The 20307-nt window shown below is 36.6% G+C and overlaps 1 protein-coding gene across 11 annotated transcripts in view; it reads right to left on the bottom strand.

The window, feature by feature from the left end:
• Positions 1–1438: 1438 nt before the first annotated feature.
• Positions 1439–20307, bottom strand: part of AGFG1 (ArfGAP with FG repeats 1) — a 35635-nt gene continuing 16766 nt past the window's right edge. The window contains exons 3-15 of one of the 11 annotated variants that reach the window (XM_065640359.1): positions 16935–17050; positions 16234–16396; positions 15164–15320; positions 10298–10414; positions 9591–9662; positions 8498–8707; positions 7566–7662; positions 6749–6828; positions 6371–6463; positions 4777–4824; positions 3230–3388; positions 2527–2618; positions 1439–2185 (exon numbers count right to left, since the gene is read on the bottom strand). In XM_065640359.1, coding sequence (XP_065496431.1) covers positions 2126–2185; positions 2527–2618; positions 3230–3388; positions 4777–4824; positions 6371–6463; positions 6749–6828; positions 7566–7662; positions 8498–8707; positions 9591–9662; positions 10298–10414; positions 15164–15320; positions 16234–16396; positions 16935–17050 — 1464 coding nt within the window. In that variant the 3' untranslated portion in view covers positions 1439–2125. Of the gene's footprint in view, positions 2186–2526; positions 2619–3229; positions 3389–4776; positions 4825–6370; positions 6464–6748; positions 6829–7478; positions 7663–8497; positions 8708–9590; positions 9663–10297; positions 10415–15163; positions 15321–16233; positions 16397–16934; positions 17051–20307 lie in introns of all 11 variants that reach the window. The other 10 variants (XM_065640354.1, XM_065640353.1, XM_065640356.1 and 7 more) reach the window with 10 other exon arrangements.

Here is a 20307-nt window from a genome sequence, read left to right as displayed (position 1 = left end):
ACAAGGCTGTTCATTTTGTTGATTTGATCCAGCTCCCTGCAATAAGCATTTTTAAGTGGTCCTTAAGTCCTCTGAAACCTTGCAGTTCCCTGTTCTCTACTGCATTTACATTACAATCCTAAAACAGGTAAGATCAACAACACGGAAGAACTACAGCTATTATACTGTGGTGAGAGCAAGGGCATTGCCAACATCCTGGCAACCCTCTATTGCTGGGGATTTGTTTAGTGAATTTTCCAGAAAATCTTGGGAATTACACTATACACCATACTCTATTCAGCAGTCCTCATCAGAAGGAAAAGACAGACTTCAGGTCTGTTTTAAGTATGCCAACAGGACAAAATCATTTGAGTGAGAAATGCTACTACAAGCAACTTGTTGTATAAGCTGCCTGTCCCCAGCTTTGGAATCTCTGAAGATTCAAAAAAAAAAAAGCCACCACACACCACACCACACACACCCCCCAGAAGTTACTACTCCCTTGTAGGCAGGCAACAGAAATCAAAAATCACTGGCGTGTTTTACAAACAGCAGTCAAGCATTTCAGCTCCCCTAGACGCAAGCAGATCTAACATTCAGGCAGTCAGTTACCCATGAAATGTCTGTCTTACCTTCATGAATTTTCATGTTTGTCTCAACTGGTCTCACACATCCTTTTCTCAAAAAAACAACACTGATCTTTTTTATTCCTGTTATCTTGAAAGGTGTTAGAATTTTATTCTCCATCTGATCAGAAACTTGTTTTCAATCTTGCAGTTTATGTATTCATGATACATTTACATTATTTGGTTAGTTCCAGTATTATACTTGAACTTAAGCCAAGTTATCTTTGTTTAAAAGACCATCACCAACTACTTTAATGCAGAGTTATATTTTTCTCAAACCTGCTTACTACTACAGACTAGACAAGCCAGATATTTTTTCCCCTCTACAAATTCCATTTTAGTCTGGCAGGAAACATTCCAGTAAAAAAACCTCATGAATTTAATATTCCACAAGAGGTCTTACTAATATATATCAATTTTTAATAAAAAGATTGCTATTACATCTGTGGCCTTGGCCTGCTATTACACATACTGCCCTGATCACAACTAAGTCTTGTTCCAAGACTGTCGTTAGCTACCCATAATTATATCTTTTGCAGTTGTCTCAAGTAACTACACTCCTCAGTGCTTCCAGTGTCCTTCCCCACACAGCTATTCTGTCAAACTAATCCAAGTTCACTTAACATTTTCCTGTTCGATACGTCACTTCACTTGCTAGAAAGCAAGCTTAATCACATGGACACAAAGAAACATATCCAAGTGAGGCATACAAAAATTTTAAGCTTAACTCACCTTTAAGTATATCACTTTGATAACACATCTGTGTACGAGACTCACATATAGGTACATTTTAACCCCATAAGATGTTACTGCACAGAAATGATGCTACACAATTGTTTTTTCTAATATTTATTTTTTTTCACCTGCAAACTGTAGCAAAACATGATCAGCTTTATTATGCAGACAGGTATCCCTCTAACATCATTAGAGATTTAGGCATGTATAAATAGAAGAGCTCTTAGGAAAGAAAAACGTTTTGAGAAATGAACAAACCTTCAATTTAACTTCATGACCTCCAATACCAATGGTTAAAATGATGTAGCTCATTCATTCCAAGAGATACAACAGCACCTTAGGGTGGCTGATCTATTTCCCAGTAACATTTTTCACATAACAATGTGTTAAAGTTACAAATACTGATATGCACAAATAGCTATTTTCTAAGAAAAATATGTACAGTACTGCAGCATAATGAATGTGGTATCTGCAATAACTTATTAGCCAATTTTAATATACATGATACCGCTACTTTTTACCTGCCAGTTCATAGGTTCAAGGATGTTACCACAGCCCTCTGTTTTGCACGTTATTACCTGGTGGGGGGTTGATTTTATTTGTTTTTTTGTGTAAATTTTTTTAAATTTTGTTTTTAAAGGTACACAATGCAGGCTTTTATTTATACTTCTTAAAGACTTCTTTTGTGTTTAAAGCTAATATCAGTGAAACAAGACAACAGTGCAAGAGGCGCAGAGATGTTATGTGACCACATAAGAGTTCTTTTGGGTAAAGTGTCTATAAGGCTATAAGAAAGGATTGGTTGATGAGCTTCCTGTTGGAAATTGTCCTGTTGGTGCACCAGCCTGGGAGGAAATGAAAGAAGAAAAATAAGACAAATACTTAAGATGTTTTTCCATATTGTATATCATAAATTCAGGATATACAAAAAAAGAAAACAACCTACTGGGAAATATTTCTCATTTATATCACAGGTTTTGGTGGTTCTCTGGAATTACACTACTACAAGAGCATGGCATACAAGAACTTCTGTTTTGCCATGTCATCATAATACTGAATTGAATTTACGAGATTCACATGCTGCCTTCCCTTATTTGAAGAAAAAAAAGTGTGTGTCTCTAAATTAAGTGTTACAAATTATCCCTCTTCAGAATACAGAATTTATTAATATCATGCAACAACTCACCATAAAAGGGTTAATAGATACTCCAACAGCTGCAACTTGTCCAAAAGGAGTTACTACAGGCTTTGCCTGTCCAAATGCAGCAAAACCTGCTCCTTGGAAAGATAAGTGAAAAATATTAACTCTAGTAACCAATTTTTAAAGAGTTCTTTGCTGCAGCTCCCACACAAAAATAAGTAGACACTGAGACTGCACAATCAGCAGGACTGATACTACTTAAACACTATCAGGAATGTAAGTGTAAAAACCATGGCTGGGCTTTGTTTGTTTTCAACTCTTTGGAACTAATCAATTTCCAATTTCTACATATGCACTTTTCTCAATATTATTTTTATCATTTAAATTTAGGGAAACAGTATTTTCCAATTTTCTCATTACTGTGTTCTATGAAGTTCGATAAAGTGTTATAATTGGTTGCAGACACTCCAAAAATGAAAAGAGAATGATCTTTCTTACATAAAAACCCTTTAATCTTGGGAATACTTATAATTTTAGTATCAGATTATGATAAAATATCAATTAAGTCATTGCGCACATCCAAGTGAGAAAGTTCAACTACAGAGCGAAAACAGTATGGGAACCCATCATCAATATTATTATCAAGTTCATATAGAAAGAAGCATGCACCCACTATCGCTAACTTAAAACAGATCATTTTCTTCATGTTTCTGATTTAAGCAAGATTATCTAAAAGGTATAGACCTACCATTTGGCTGCTGCGCAAAAGCAGTCTGTTGAGGGAAAGCTGCCTGGGTTGGGAATGTGGGCTGCTGGAAGTTGCCACTAAAGCTGGTAGGAAGACTGTAGGAGGCAGGAGTTCCAAATCCTGCAGGCATGCTCATGGATGCAGTACCAAATGTTGCGGCTGGTAGGCAAAAAAATAACATTCAATTACTTGAGAGAAATCACTTTTTTCATGAGACAGTTTACTATAATGCCATATTAAGAGAAGACTCCTAATGCCTCAGTGACCATACAAAAGTTACATTCTACTTCTACAGCCACTGAGCTGATTCGTTAACTTTTGTACTTAAAATAAATGAAATAATTTAAAATTTACTAGGTTCAGCACATTCAGATACGCTTTCTGAAAAGGATTTTTTTTTTTGTTTAAACATTCTCTACAGTATCATATACTTGCCCCAGAGTTTTACTGGTAAAAGCCTGTACATATCAGAAGCAAGCACTTTCAGGCAGTATAAGCCCTTCTGTTTTTCTCCTTCTGAGAAAAGCATGAAAGGATCTTCCTACGTCAAGCTGCATTACAGAAAGTTACAAGTCAAAAAGAAAAACCCACCAACAACCAAAAAGCCACCCAAAACCAAAAGGGATACATGCATCCCCTCTCTCTTCATCCCATCCTTGATGTCACTTCAAAGGAAAGTTCTCACCATGCACATTATTTGCATACAGAGTTCATATTGCAAACACTCTTACTGTTGAGGTAAGACTTAAAAAAAATCCAAAACTTTTCATCTGATTCTCTGCTGAACATTTCAAGTAAAGAACACACAGCTCATATGCAATTGCACATGGCTTCAGCAAATAAACAGGAGCACATCAAGTGCAAAAATGTAGTAACAAAACCATTATTCAGTCTTTTGGGAGTTATTCTTGAAAGGAGAAGCATATAGAAGTTTTTTGGTACAAATACAGACAGCAGACATTTTATTCTAGTTAAACATCAAGACAGGACTTTTCTTTTGAATTGGTTCAAGTTAAATTTTATGCAAGCTCAACTGTTTAAAAAAACAAATATAGCTTTATTACCAGTTGAAAAAAGTTAACCCTAAAGTATTCAAGGGCAAGATGTTACACATACATAAAGTGTTGACAAAGTACACACGAAACTAATGTATTAACATTGTTCTCAAGTTGCGGTTAGCAGAGAAGCTATTCAACAGGAAAACTTGCTAAAACAGCAAACAAAAGCACAAAGTGAGCAGTGACTTGGGATGTCCCAAAAGGCATCAAACTATTGTTGGTAAAAACTTCAAGAGTCACTCAACTTGTTAGCATTAGATTGTGACCATGGAGGATATCAATAATGGTTTTGTTTCAGTCACTCAATAGGTTGTCTATTTATGTTCTGCTCTCCCTTTGCCCAGTTGCCAAATACCTGCATCCACTCCCTTTTAAAACATGGAAAGTCTTCTGAAATTCAACATGCAGAGAACCAGATAGCTATCAATAAGCTTTTACAAGCAAGAACAATTAGCCACAAGAAACTTGATACCAAATGTGGCCACCTACCAAAATGAGCCTGAGGAAATATGTGAGAGTGCATTGCTCCCGAGAGGCCTTATGGAAGCCACAAAGAGACCAGACAACGTCAAGTCATTTATACACTCTTGAACAGTTGTTTCTCAGTTATATATCTATGTATACATATAGATATAAATATACACACAGGTACCAAACAATTCATCCATAGCATGACCAGCAATAGATTAAGCTAAGGAAACCATTAGAAATAAATGCTACAAAACAGATCTCCCATGTAATAAATAGCAATGTTCATGCAGAAAGAAAGCTTAGCATAAAAGGACAAGCTATAAATTTACACCTTACACTTAAAGGGGTAGAATATTATCTTTACTTATAGTCACTATCCCTGCTGCCTAGTACATAACATGGGCATAGCTGCCAAAGGGTTGGAACCTCTGCAAGCCAAGGTCAGCAGTTTAGAAGCTAGGACAGAGTTGCCATATTCAAGCAAATTTATCTAAAGAGGCTACAAGTTCTTAATGATGATTCAAAATAGCACAGTCAGGAAGGAGACTAAAATAAGGAAAAATATATTCGTGGTATTAAAACAAGTTAACTGCATAATATCCCAAAACAGACTGGAAACAGAATTCATTTTAGCAAGGACATGAATTTGATCAATTCAGTTTTAATTCAGCCTGATCAGTTTAATTCGACCTACCTAAAACTTTGAGCAAAGCACAACTCTGTGTTAAAAAGCATACATGAGCAGATTTAAATCTGTGGAAGTCCAGTTAATAGATAAAAGTGCTAAAAAGTAGCAGTGCCTTTGCAGAGAAAAATTAGCATAATCTAGCAGTCATAAATCAGAGTTCAGTGTTTTAAAGACAAGTTTGCTTTTTTAAAAACTGATAAAGTTTTTGTCTATTGAATTATGATTCTACAGAATGCTCCTCCAGAAAATTAGTGTAATTGATGACTGTAAAGATTATACTTAAACATACACTTTATTGTTAAAAAAGAGAAAAATGAAGGATACCACCAACGTACTGAATAAGTGGACTGGTGAGGAGCTAATAGCCCAAAAGCCTTGTCTTTCCTGGTTCTAGCTCCAACTCTTTGGTTTTGAGGGCTTTCAGGAGTTTGAAATAAAGAAAGAAATTTTAAAAAGTGTACCAGTTTAGCAGCAGGGCTTTCAAGATCCCTGATTTCAGGGCAACCTGCTATGAAGCATACTTCAAAGCGAAGGCTACAGTCGTAGAAGGTACCCAACTGGTAATACACAGGCTACAACAGCTTAGGTAGTATTAGAAGATCTTTAATAGATCGTTTTGACATTTTTTGTAGCCACCATTTGAAATCTTAGGATTGAGTCAGAAACAGGAAAATAGTGTCCTCAGCCCAATAAGAAACATCACTTTTCTAAGCAAAAAAAAAAAAAAAAAAAATTCTAAGTTGATTTCTGAAGCCTGTTCATAAATATAGAACTCTATGATGAACACACACACACCACGTCAAATAGACTAGAGACAGATAATACAGAAAGTCTTTAGGGAACAAATTACATAGCTACGAAAAAAAATAATCAATGCAAGTCTTGAAAGAAAGTTTCTCAAACGCTTAGTGTTTTTTTCCTAACCTGTTGCTCCTCGGCTATTGGTCTGGAATGGATTTGTTGAAGGTGCCACTGGGGCAACAGGGGCAGCTACAAATGGATTTGTGGAAGGTGTTGCTGAAAGATCAAAAACATTTTATTTAATAAAGTCTTAAAAACAGCCAATTTGATTTACACTTAAGTTTATACAGCTTTTATACAGAGACACAACTATCTAAAATTACATGAAAAATTAGGAATTGATAATGAAATGCTTAATTTGAAATGCATTACAACAACATTACTTTTTTGGCATCCTTTAGTAGCTTCAATATCACTAGTGTCAAAGTATAGCACTATCAACTAAAAATTAGTAAGATATTTGCTTTCAGTCCACAAAAGGTGTTAGTAACACTTACATACCTCCAAAGGGAGCAGGCACACTTGAAGATGCAGGCTGTGTCTGTGCAGTAGCAGCCACGGGTACTGTTCCAAAAGCATTGCTGAAAATAATTCATATATTCAGTGAAGTCAGAATTGCTTGTTTAACAATTAAATACAACTTACAATTATTGTTGGCATGTAAAAGAATAGAAAAGGAATGCTTACGTGCAGTTTGCAAACTGCAATATAATTCACTGCTGCCAGAAACTGAGCCTCTGATGCCAGGGTCAGAGACTATAACTACTGCTGAGCAATGAAAAGCCCTCACCACCAACAGCAGGGGAAAGAATATTGAACGGAGGCCATCAGGATGAAGGTTGCAAAGCTGAAGCTTTAGGGGCACGTGCAATACGAAGCAGAGCTATAACACGCATTTGGTATTTATTACTTTAATGATCTAAAAAAGTAGTGGTTGGCACCATTTACATTATAAATATCTGAATTTCTTTCTTTGCCAAGGACAACACTATGACTTTCGGTATGCATGCAAATATTCTGTACAGGAAAGTGTTACCATCTAATAGGTTTTGCATGCAATGACTAGAAAGGTGCAGAGAACATTCTGCTGACAAAGTATTCTTAATTTTATCTTGTAATACCCTATCAGACAGTACTGCTACTATTTTAAACAAAGGATGCAGTTTCAGTAATACCTCTAAACTCACATTGCTGAAGCCAATGTAGAAAGTCAGCTACGTCTAACAAGTACCTGTTAACATTACTGGGGGAAGTATATGCATTAGTAGAGGTTGCTGTGGAGCTGAACACGCTGTCTAATTCTGCTAGAGCCGCATACTTGTCTGAAGATGCACTTGACTGATTTGCAGCTGACAATGCAGGACCTACTGATGCTGACACAACTGTACTGAAGCCACTTCCTTGCTCACCACCACCTGAAAAGAAAGAAAACAGATTAAAGATGCTTTCATTTTCTGCCTTGCCAATGTTGAGAACTAAATTAAAGTTCATGGACAGTTTAAGTTTGACTTAAAAATTAAATATGCATTAGGACATGCGGAAAAAAAAATTAGCCATTAGCTATTACCAAAGTATCATGCTTCTACAGATATTCTGCAGCTCCAAAGAGCCTCCAGTTTCCCTGGAAAATAATGACTCAGTACCATCGTCATCTTCAACTAGAAAATTCAATAACACACATATCTGCAAATAATCCATTTCAGAACAAAGCCCTACATTATAAACACAAGTTTTTATACACCATTTCGGAAGAAAAAAAGTTACAGAATAACTATTTATTTCTCCTTGACTTAAAATCAAGCAAATCCAAGTATCAGTGCTACTAGTTTATAAAAAAACACTAAAGCCAAATCTTTTTGTGGCAGAGAGGTAGGAAAGCTACTCCGGCAGTTCTCTGCAACAACTGTAGCTCTCCCTTCAAGAGCCTTCGCTATAGGTTTTAACACAAACATAAAATATATTTTTATATTTTTTCATCATTGCAGTAATAATTATTTAGATATTACTACTAAGAGTTATTAATCTTGATAGGAAGTAGGTTCCCAAAAAAATCAGTCTTCTGATGACATCCTTTTGGAGTAACGTTAGTCTTAAAACTTACATCTTACACATTAGGGGTACACTGATGTGAAATTCTACTGATAACTTAATGGACATTTTGAAATACAGTTACTATTTTGACAAGCACAGCCATCCTTGTGGTAAGTATACAGAGGTGGAATAAGCACCTCAGAGAATAAACTTTAATACCTTGCCCTGCGCTGAAGATATTATCTAAATTAGCAAGAGCTGCATATTTGTCAGCTGACTGGAGACTGGGTTTATTCACTGCAGCTTTACTGGCTGCAGATGCTGTTGTGTTAATTTGAGAAGCATTGAAGGCTCCAAAATCAGCACTGGAGGATTTGGGGAAGTTGTCAAAGTGAGCAAAGTTAGCATTCGCTGAGCCAGCACCTCCACCTGTAACGAAATAAGTTAAACATGATCAATGCTCCAGAGCTAGAGAAAGTGTCTCCAATGGCAACTGACAGCACAATAATCCCATCTCTTTCTGGTTATATGAGGCAATGTGTTCCCCCACCCCATCCCACACGTTTAAGACCCTTTCCTGTTTCCTTCAACATTCCATTGGGACATCAGAAAAAGAATAACCTTTTTTTCATAATCATAATTTGATCTTGAAAAACTATGTGCTATTTATTAGCTGTTGAAGTAATTTCAACAACAATATTTTGCTAGAAAAATAAGTATTTGCCTGAATCTTTACATTCAAAATAAAGCAGCTTTATTTTCCTGTCATGTGTCTAATGAATATCTACTATTTGCATTTACTTAATGGTACAATGTTTAACCACGTCAAGTGTCAGTAATCATTCTAAGCAAAAAACAGTGCCCAGACATCAAAAGGTAGTATGATTTCATGCCAAGGTTTATAGACAGTTTGGTTCTCTGTACTCAGATTTTTAGACTACATCCAATCAGGGAAGAGGTGAGGGGGAAGACACAACATAGCTCTTTTTATACCAAATCTCCACTGATGTCAGAAATACATAAATCAGTGTTAAAGATCTGACTTATGTCCACACAACTGAACTTGAGTTCAAACATGAAACCATGAGCTTCCATCTCTTCAGTGTCCAGACATGTACTTAAATTTAAATTAGTTGTTCCATTAAGCGTACCACATTTTATAACAGTTTAGGATTTGACTCGTACTACAGAACGCACAAGTTTCTAATAGCATAATCAATAAGTTAAAACATATGCAGAAGTAGGAATGAAAATGCTATACTACAATGGCATAAAATGAAGCAAGCTGAGTTTTCCACTGCGTGGAACTTACTGTGTACAGCCTGGAGAGGAAAAGCTGAAGTAAATTCACCAAAACTGCAGCTAGATGAAAGCGTTCTGAACGCTGGACAGCCAGAAATTGTGTGTGGGTTAAAGTTAACATAAGAAGGGAAAAAGAAAATTTGAAAAAAGTTTAACACAACACCACACTCAAAAGAAAAGAAAAAAAAAGGAAAAGAAAGTCAGTCAGCCAAAGATCTAGACAAACAGCAAGTGTAAGCTCAAGCAGAAGTTCTAAAGCATGATCAAATTAAAGGAAAGCAAAATAAAACTCAGCAATAGACTCTACACATGAAGTCAAACATACTGAAGTGTGTGCATATGTTACACATATGCATAGACACACACTTTTTTTGGTACAGTGATGTGGTTTTGGATCTTACTAAAACACTTCTCTTACAAGATCAAGAGTCAATTTGGTATTTATCAAAAGCAGTATGGATTACTTTTTTTCACAGTTATTTCAGGTGTAGAGCTAACAAACACATAGTGCCATAAGTCAGACTTCTGAGCAGCATTAGAAAAAAAAAAAATCAACACCAAACAGGAGGAATTCATTTTGTGTTTCCCCAGAGCTTCCAATGGCTTCGTTGCATTAAAGCAGGCAGATGCAAGAAATAAACTCAGCTTAAGTACCTTCCAACATAAAGGTAAGGATTATTTCAATTAAGTATTAATCAAAAGTGCTTGGAGTTCTACCTGTATTTTGGGGCTGAAAAGACTGACTTGCTGTGGGGAAACCTCCAAAATTACTCAAGCCACTAGACTGTCCAAATGCATCAAAGTTTGCAAAACCTGCATTTGCAGAGTTCTGCGCTGTAAATTGCAAAGGAACAAAACATGTTAATGGATATGGGAAATAAACACAAAACCAGATGTATTAACTGAATTCATGGTCATGACAGCCTCCAAGGGTTATGTCCTACCTTATAATTTCTTTTTAAATGAGAAAAATTATACATGATACTCTACAATAGCAAGTAGTCTTTGAACAAACTTCTAAAAGTCACCTTCCCAAAGCTTTACCAGTTAATGCTACTTCTCTCCTCCTCACACATGCTACTACTAACAACTGCATAACCTGATAAGTCCAGTTCAGCTTAACCCCAGAGTGTTTGCACGGGTGATTGGTCAGGGAAAAACAGCCAAAAAGTACAGAATACCAGATGTATACCTGTAGAACCCAAACCAGGTATCGTTCTAAATGCTGGTTTCCAAAACTAGAATTTGTGGCCTAACTGAACATTTCTCTGGGAATAAAAATTAGAAGGCATTCTTGTAACACACTGGCAACTTGAATTCCTCATATACAAAGTGGTTCTTCCTTGGGTGAATTTAGTGTGGCACCACTTGAATAGTTTTGGCTGGGTTTATAAATTCATTTCACTGGAAAAGTCAGTTTAAAAAAAATAAATCAGAGTACAGAAATATGGGAAACTGATACCAATGTCAAGAAGATAGCATTCATAGTGTATCCACAAAATAAAATCCAAGGAAATTTCAAACAATTTCAGTTTTCGCCTTCCTTTCGTGTCATACTATAGGAGAAAATAAAAGTTAACACCCATCTGATTTCAAACATCTAGACATTGAAGCATCTACAGATTCAATGGGAATTGCGTGCCTAACTGATAAGCTCCACAGAAAGTCTTAAACATTGTCATAAGGAAACAGTAAGGGGAAAAAAACATTTTTAATCAAATGCAACTCAAACCCCTATTATCTAAAGAAAGCCCACAAAACACGTTCTACAACAGCTGTTGGCAATACGCTATATTGTTGGGTCAGGATTTGTTTTTTCTGGAGGGATTTTGCAGATTAAGTATATTAAAAAAACAATAAAATATGTAGATGTTTCAGTACTGTTACTTAATAGGCAGGTAATGCTAAAGTTGCATTAGATCATGTAATTTCTACTCAAAAAGCATCTATAGTACAGATTTATAAACTACAAGGTCACTTTTTTTACAAACTACTGCATTCCACACTGCTGCTAATATAAATGAAAGTGCAAGTATTTCCCTTCACAGGGGATACTGGGAGAGAGTGTGAGGTTTGACTCCACTTCATATCACTTTTTATTAGAAGTGGCCATGCATATTGGGTTTATGTGGCATGCATTAGGTAGCTGGGGACCGCAGGGGTGGCCCCTGCAAGAAGAGCTGAGAAGCTGTCCCCATTTCTGACAGCCAGGTTCAGCTAGCTCCAAAACAGACCTGCTGCTGCCCAAAGCTGCACCCATCAGCAATGCTGGTGGCACCTCTGTGGTAACATATGTAAGAAAAGGTAAAAAACACTGTGAAGCAGATGTGAGAGAGAGGAGGGAGGAAAATGCAAGAGAAACAACCCTGCAAACACCAAGATGAGTGAAGAGGGAGTGATGCTTTCATCATGATGCATCAATTGGATGGGGGCGACTTGGAGACCGATGTTTACCTGACCAAATAAGCTTAAGCACATAAATATCACTCCTAGAATAGTGACAAGATTGTTCATTAAAACTACTCAAACCGAATACTTTGTCAAGAATCTTAAGTGAAATACCTTTTGGGTCTAGATTAAAAACTGGAACACATTCTATTTCAGACCACTTGTAACAATTTGATTGCATCAGCTGGCACAGAAAGTATGATTTGCAAGTGGGCCCATGTTAAAACAGTAGAGCTGTAAAGACTCTTCTGCAGAGTATTCAGATGTTAATCTTGCTTTATTTTATGTGGTAAAGTTTAAACCTACGTAAAAGTGGCACAAAGGTAAAGACCAGGTAAGACTTGTGCTTTCCTGTACCTGACCAATATGTAGATCATGTTTTCAAGGATGGACTGGCAATTCCAAAATTCAGTTCTCCACATAGAAACCCAAGAAGAACCCTAAGTTAAGGAACTGTAGCATATTGGCATAGATTTACAACTGCTGTTGTGCCTGCAGATCACTAAGGCAGTACAAAAGCTAGCTGGCCCAAACTAGCTCTGATACAACAGCACTGGCCATGGCAATGCAAGCTGCTCCTGAAGTTTCTTCTGTAAGGTTTGCACTACATTTAGTGTATGAAAAATTGCAAAAAAACCCTAACCCACAACAAAACAAACCACTCTAAAAGAAAGTCCACATATATTCAACTACAAAATTGAAAATAATTCTCTAGAAGACAACAACTGTGTCATACTATTTTATTTCTTATGGGTAAAGCCTCTCTTCACTTGTTACCCATGACAGAGTTATGCTGTGTGATTACATCTTTTTAAAATCTTTTGTGCAGGTCTTCTATTCAATTAGTCTACATGCACCTTTTTTTAAATTTTTGTTGCTATTAGTCTGTAAACGACAGAGAACAGTTGTCTACCATCATCTTCAAAATCTCATTTTGCAGAAGTTATGGAACTTTGTAAAGTAAATACAGACAGTAAACGTACGGTCAGCATGTTTCCCCTTCAACATAAAATGTCCTGAGCCAGCTTAGTATATTAGAAAACTCAAAAAAAAGGAACGTATCAAAAGTTGCACTTCCCGCATGATTTTCAAGCTTCACATCAAGACTTTATGGCTCACAGCACAAGTTTGTTAATGTTTTCCTATCAGCTGCTGCACTCAGTTGTGCCTGAATTGCACTTATACTGGAAGACCATAAATTTGCTGGTGCTCTTCTGTGATTTCTTTAGTTAACCATTGTATACATAAAGGTGCATCCCCCCTATGCACAGCTTAAACCAAGACCTAAAACAAGAACACCAGACCAGAAAAATCTGAGAAAGTAGTGCTGGACTAAATATAAGTTCATCCATCCTCTGCTGAAATGTGATCACTAACAAGAATTACATGTTTATACAGCTCCTTAAATGAGCATTTAAAACTCATTTTTGCCAAACCTAGTGGATTGATCAACCCTCTTTGTCTTCCAAAGGCAAGAGTAACATTTATTACTTTCAGTTAACGCTACCCTGTGGTTACTGCACACAGAACAAGCCTTACAAGTGTGTTACCCTAGCGAGTCAGAAAATACCTTCAGATAAACCAGTCTGCAATACACGTTCAGCTACTACATGCTCAAAATGACATTTTGTCTTTTAGAAACTGATTTACCAGCCCTGAAACTGTTTTGGATTCTAAAATTTGCAGAAAGGACTCATGGGAATGACCACAATGGTTAACTATTGAAACTGACCACTAGTCCATACAGCTGAGTATCCCTCTCAATTTTGACATTCAGCACTTACTACAACCGGAAGTTAACATACTCTTTCATAAGATTATATTTATTCCAGAGTGTTCATATTGCTTTTTATCCTTTTAAAAATTACCAAGCAAGAGATGCAGTGGAATTTTACCTAGATTTGAAACATAGTATCGAAATATTGCTTTAACAGAATTTTCATCTCCTGAAACTCACAAAGAGTAATTAAGTGTATGTAAATATAAAATCATTCAGCAACAAATCTGGAAATAATAAGTTATTAGAAAGAATTAAATATTTACACTCTTCAGTTAAACTGTACAACTTTGGCCAGTCAGCACAAGTTCTCCCAGTTAAATATATCTCCAAAAGATGATTAACATGAAATCTTCTTTTAGAAAATACACTGCAACAGCAATTCTTATTCTATATTATTATTTTCAAACTTTTTTTTTGAAAGTTAACTTGGAGAAAGCCTTGATACTTTGTTCAGTTCCTCAGATGTGACTTAAGTCCCCTCCATGTTTCCTCTCATATTAATTTCAGGATTGATTTGCAAGAAATCTCTTATTTTTGCTGGCTTAGCAGCATCACAGTTTCTTTCAGAAAAACATGATGAAAAGCCAATTCAGACAAGGCAGGCAAAGGTACTTTCCCCACAATTACAATGCAAGTTAGAAACAACATACTTCAGTGACCACAGAATCAACAACTTCTTTAGGACGGGCTTCTATGGCTCAAGATCTTTGGCTGAAAATAAATCCTGAGGGCTCAATATATTTTACTGAAATCATTAAAGAATTCAAGGCCTACCCCCATCCTCAGTCAATACATATGCTCAAAGCTTGTTTATTCTTCCTGAAACTACAGAATACTATCCACATGGGTAGCATTCACCTTTCAGATAGACACATACACAAAATAAGAGGTCATTCTTTAAACTCAGGAAGCCTTTGTTTTCCTCTTAACAAATTGACAGTTATTGTCAATGCATTTGAACTCCCTTTAAGTCTTTATATCATCTTTCTTTCCACAAATGCTCTTCCTAATAATTTTCAAAAATAAAATTGAAGGTCTAATAGCAGCTTCTCCCTACATTCTGTTACTCATCCTCTCACTCTCTCCCTCAAAGAATTTAAAGTTCTAGTAGTAGGCAGAAACAGTCTAATCATACATATCATAGAAAATAGCTATAGCGACTCCCACTTCAAAAGCAGGATTATCAGCCTGTCTCCAAGCTTTCTTCATAAAGATCTAAAGGAAATCTTGAGTAATACAACATTCTCAAGGCACAGAAATTACATATACCTCATAAAAAAGTTTAGACTAAAGTAATCAAAAATTAAAACTACATTTTATACATTTAAAAGGGATACCCTGCTCAGTATACTTACCTGTATGACTGTTGAAGTGTGCAAAATTAGCAAAATTTGCTGTAGCAGTTGACTGAGGAGGAGCAGCAGCAAAGATATCTGAGCCAAGGTCACTGAGGAGGTCAAATTGTTTCTTTTCTTGTTGCTGCTGTCCTTGAGATCGAACTACAACAGGAGACTACAAACAACATTTCAATTAGCCAATACAAAAAAGCTGATATTTTATAATCTGACTTTTGCAAAATACTAGAAGAACAGAGTAAGGATATTTCTTTAACAAGCCATTTATTCCTGAAGTTTAAGATGCTGTATACAGCACAGACCCTCCTCCTATAGTATGAAGACGACTACCTATTTATGCTTTTAAAGGAACTCTGTAGCAGATTTCCATGGATTAGAAGAGTCTAGAAGAATAAAGTAGCAGCATAAGCAACTTCAAAATCATGCATTTAGAACTGCAAGTATTGTACTAATGCAAACAATAAAGGCTGCAAGCTCCAAATTTCTGTTTGAGTCATAAAAGGCCAATTCAAGAGTTGCCTGTACCCTAAAGGTAAAACCGTTTTTCAAAAGACAGTCTTCCCTCCAAAACCTAAGTACATAATATTGTTTGACTTTACATAACAGCATACAGACACTCCCTGAAACCCACTTGATGAGACAGATACTGAATGCATAGCAAGTAATGATGAACATGCACATATTCACTACTAATCTCATGGTTAACAGTATCAGCTATTTTATTGTTTTCAAATTAAAAAACCCACACAAAAAGGAAAATATATCACATTAGGTTCAAACCTTAAGAGATATTTAAGCAAAAGACAAACATAATTAAACTTGTCAACAACACTGGAAAATTCTGCTTACTGAAAACAATCATTTAAAAAAAATCAGTGGTCAATAGAAACAAGCTTAATTTAGAACCTAATCTGCAAACACCTGTATACTTCAACAAAATACATAAAATAAAGCTGTCTTTAGCCATCATATAGCCAAGGTAACAGTTGCTATTGCAAGAATTCTTGGCCAATAAAAGAGAAGAAGTACTGCTAAACAGTTCTATGCTCTTCAGCTGTGTCATTACTCACTTGGCTCGGTGTGCCCTTGTTTAAGTGCAGTGTGGGTGCAGCTTCTCCCAAGAGAGATTTGAGTGGCTTCACCTCAGGTGTGCTGCTTGTACTACTAGCAGAAGACCCCGATATGGATGCATGGACTGATGCCACCACCTTTGCTTGCTCTGGAGGAACATACCTACATTCAAAAAGAGCAATGCTTTTTACAAGTTTAAGCAAAAGTTCTGCTCAATATTCATAAGACTCAAGTGTGAGAACCGATAGATCTCAGCTTTGCTATTTTAACCAATGACCCTGCAACAAATCCTACCAGTAGTTCGCAAAATACCTATTATTTAAATATGGCAGTTATTTCTTTAAAAAGCAACTAGAATTCCAAATCATCACTTTTTTATAGCATCTTTTTAATACAAACCACACATCTTTCACCTTCAAATAAAAGCCTGCAAACCCCTTACTTTACACTGTTGTTGACATCCCCTTAAGCCATTTCTGTTCTATCAATATGAACTACACATTGAGAAACTTCTTTAAATAGTTTGTTTTCTCTGCTTCCTGTGGGAGCTTTGAATAAAGCCCAGAAATCATTTTCCTTTACAGAACTGTCCAATCTAGTCCAAAGAACACGAGAAAGAAAGCACACTCAATGTGAGGATAACAGTCCACCTTCACTTCTTGTCACAGAGGCAATCTTTATAACTGTAAAGCTATCTTACCATCTTTTCTTTTCATATTTTTCCTGTAGAAATTCCTTCACTTTCTGTGGATCCCTGAAGTCTGGAATTGCTGATGATCTATCATCAAATAGGCCTAGCCAAATCTGTTTGCACACCTTTTATTAAAAAAAAAAAAGATTAATCAGAGAAAATATCTTAATTCAAAATCTATTTAAGTTTACAATTGTTAATACATCAAACCATTAAAGTGTGTGGCTGCACATTTTTTATTCCAGATCGAGCTGTTTTAACAACTGACGGGTGCACCATGTACTGGCCTAAATACTTAAAGTTGAAAGACCATCTGTCACAGCAGGGCAAGGAAATCCTAGCATCCAATTTCACCAAATACTGCTTTTACAAAATATTTGTAGTATATACTCATGAAGGGGCAAAGTACTCGATTTCTACTTGTGATCTTTAAGATTCTTCTTCACTTAATTCCACACATTTCCTTACCTGTACTTCAGGGTTTAAACTGTTTTGACAGATTCCATACGCCACAAGCCCCAAACAGTAGCTCTTACAGGATCTGAGGTTCAGTATCTATACTTACAATTACTGTTTGAGCATAGGAACTACTTTTTTTTTTTAAACAGCCTTTCTTACCATGATGCAATTTCTATGGTATCATATACATTTAGTTTGAGTGAGGATACGAGAGAAGGGGGGAAAGTACTCTTGCTCTGCTTTGATTTTTTAAATTGTAGTTGTGTGAGCAAAAGTTGAAACAATTGCAAAATTCTCAGTATGTTCAGCTTCAATTCTTGACCTAAACAAGAGGAATGGCGACTATTCTCAAAACTCAACAAGACACAGGAGTTGTCACTCTTAAAATATTTTCTTTAAGCATTTAAGGCTACTCTGCAAGTAACCTGAACATGCACTCAAACAATATACTAAACATTAGCCACCCTCTAAAAACAGACTCTGCCATTTTAGAACAGGTTTCTTCCGAAGAAGTGGAGTCAAAAAAGCTTTCTTTTTATGATGCACACCCTTTCTTCCCACACCCTTTCTGAAGTGGTCCTGACCACTCCTCTTACCTGCCTCCTACAAACGTTGCCCTCTCTCCCTGCAATAGTCAGGTTCTCAGCACGGTCCCCATGACCTTCAGAAGCAGCACATGCTCTAACAAGCAACAGCTGCATAAACCAACTGCCCTGGAAGCTGGCAAATCAAGGTAGAAGCTGTGATACTTCCACTACATCTTTCCCAGAAAGGTTTTCTTCTTTACCTCACCAGCTAACTTGACTAAAATTGTAGCAACTCAGCATCTTCAGGAGTGCTAGTTGTCAAATGTGATCAGTCTCATAGGTCATTTTGAAGATTGCTCAGGATTAGAGAGATTAGACAGCACCTGTACGTATTTCATACTTGATACCTTGATTTTATATAATCTGCTTGCATGTCCAACACACAGTCCTTATCGACAGCTACTGGATAGAGACAAACAGCAACAATGCAAAACAGATTTAATGATCAAAGGATAGCTCTAAATTAGTGATTTAAATCCTCATCTAAAAATAAGATCGGTAGTTCCCACTTCAAATAAACTTAGTTATTTAGCATTCATTCAGCAATTGTACTCCACAAAAGGGTTAAGGTTCCATGCACCGATCTGAGTTTGCAAATTTAAACAGTCATTATTTGCAATTTGGTAATAGATGAAATGAAACTGAAGGTATTTGTTTAATACTTCTTCATACAAAGTTAGAAGAAACAAACTTAGTCAAAAAAAGTCACAAGTCTGTTCTAAAATAGTAGCTAATAGCACAAAGCAGTATTTTAATAGTAGCAATCTTTCACATAAGCACTACTTTTTGCTGACAAAATTTATAAAGTCAGAACATTTATGGATATAGCTTTAAACATCTGCAGTGGATAGGCTGATGTGGGCCAGCAGCAGTCTCTCCACACTTAGATTTGTGAATATATCTGTACCAACTAACAGTCATACCATTGTCAGGAGGAAGAGAAGTCCTGTCTGTGGCTAGTTAGAGAATATCTGGCAGCAGGAGGTGGTGGTGTCCAAATCTACAGAGGGTTCCCCACCCCCCCACTTCAGTATTGGGAACAACATCGAGAAACACTGAAGAAAAGAAGTTGAGCCTAATTTCAGACAAGCAGAAAGATGGGTGTTGGAACAGAGCCTATTTTATCCTGCAGTTCGCAGGATAACACTCAGGGCTGTACTGTGATGATCAGTTTGCAAGCAGCCTAAGACTAGTGAATGAAAGAGGTGGTCCTCTGCCCCACCCAGATCAGGCCACTGAATTACTCCCCCTTCTCCTGCCACCTAAAAGAAGCCAGATGAAAGAAACTCATCACTACCACACCACTAGTACCGCTGAAACATGTACTGAGATCAACTCACAGCAACAGTCAAACCACAACCCAGTTTTTTTACCTTTCTCCCTCCCAGGTTTCTGCTCGTCTTCACCCTGAAGTGCCTAAGCATTCAGAGTGAGGGGAAAAGGAAAAAAACCAAAGACAACCCACAACTCCATGTGAAACAGTCTCAAGCCTTCCTAATCACTACAGATGATTTCTAGGAGGAATCAGAAAACGAAGCCCTGTGTGACTTCAGATCATTTACCAGCTATGGCAGCTATAGCAGATAACAGTTCTATGAATATGCAAAGGGGCATGAAGGACTGTGCTGTCCAAACACATTGTTGGTTTGAAATGATGCAAGCACAGAAAACTGTATTACTAATGGGCAACACACAACCACTGAGCAAAGAAGAATCTAGACTTAATCACACACGCTTCAGCAAGAAGTTCTCATTTTAACAGTTTGAGAGCAGCAGCTATATGAACACAAGTTAAAACATTTACTTTACCACACCAGAGATGCAAAATAAATTTCACATAAGTTTCCTTACCTAAAGGGTTCTCAGAGAAAGTACAATTTCTTCCAAGTCTTAAATACAGACGAGTCCTTTAGAAAGCCAAATTTTATAAAGCCACACATTTTATACACCACACAAAAACTACTAAAAGGCACAGTTTTGTCTATTTCTGTACGAAGCACCACACAATGCTTTGAGCACCAGCAGCCGTTCCAAGCCAGCATTCAGAACACAATAAAAGGCCTGTTGTCTTTCCCTGTTTGCTGGTGACCTGTACGCTCTTTCTAGCTATACTTTTGTTACTATCATCTGACTTGACAGGGATCCACAATACTGCATTGATTAAGCTGAAAACTGTGTTTTCTGGCTCGCTTGAAGCAAACTACAAAAAAGAAAATGGCAGTGTGTGGCGCAATATCATAGATGAAATCAAAATTGGAAATTAAAATAAAATATTGTCAGAGACAGAACTTGCAGCATATACAATTGTTGGTTTTTGAAAGTTATCTTTCCATAGT

This window comes from Caloenas nicobarica, chromosome 8, assembly GCF_036013445.1.
Source record: "Caloenas nicobarica isolate bCalNic1 chromosome 8, bCalNic1.hap1, whole genome shotgun sequence".
Taxonomy (NCBI): domain Eukaryota; kingdom Metazoa; phylum Chordata; class Aves; order Columbiformes; family Columbidae; genus Caloenas; species Caloenas nicobarica.
Note: the sequence above shows the minus strand (reverse complement) of the source record. Positions and strands in the feature narration are given on the sequence as shown.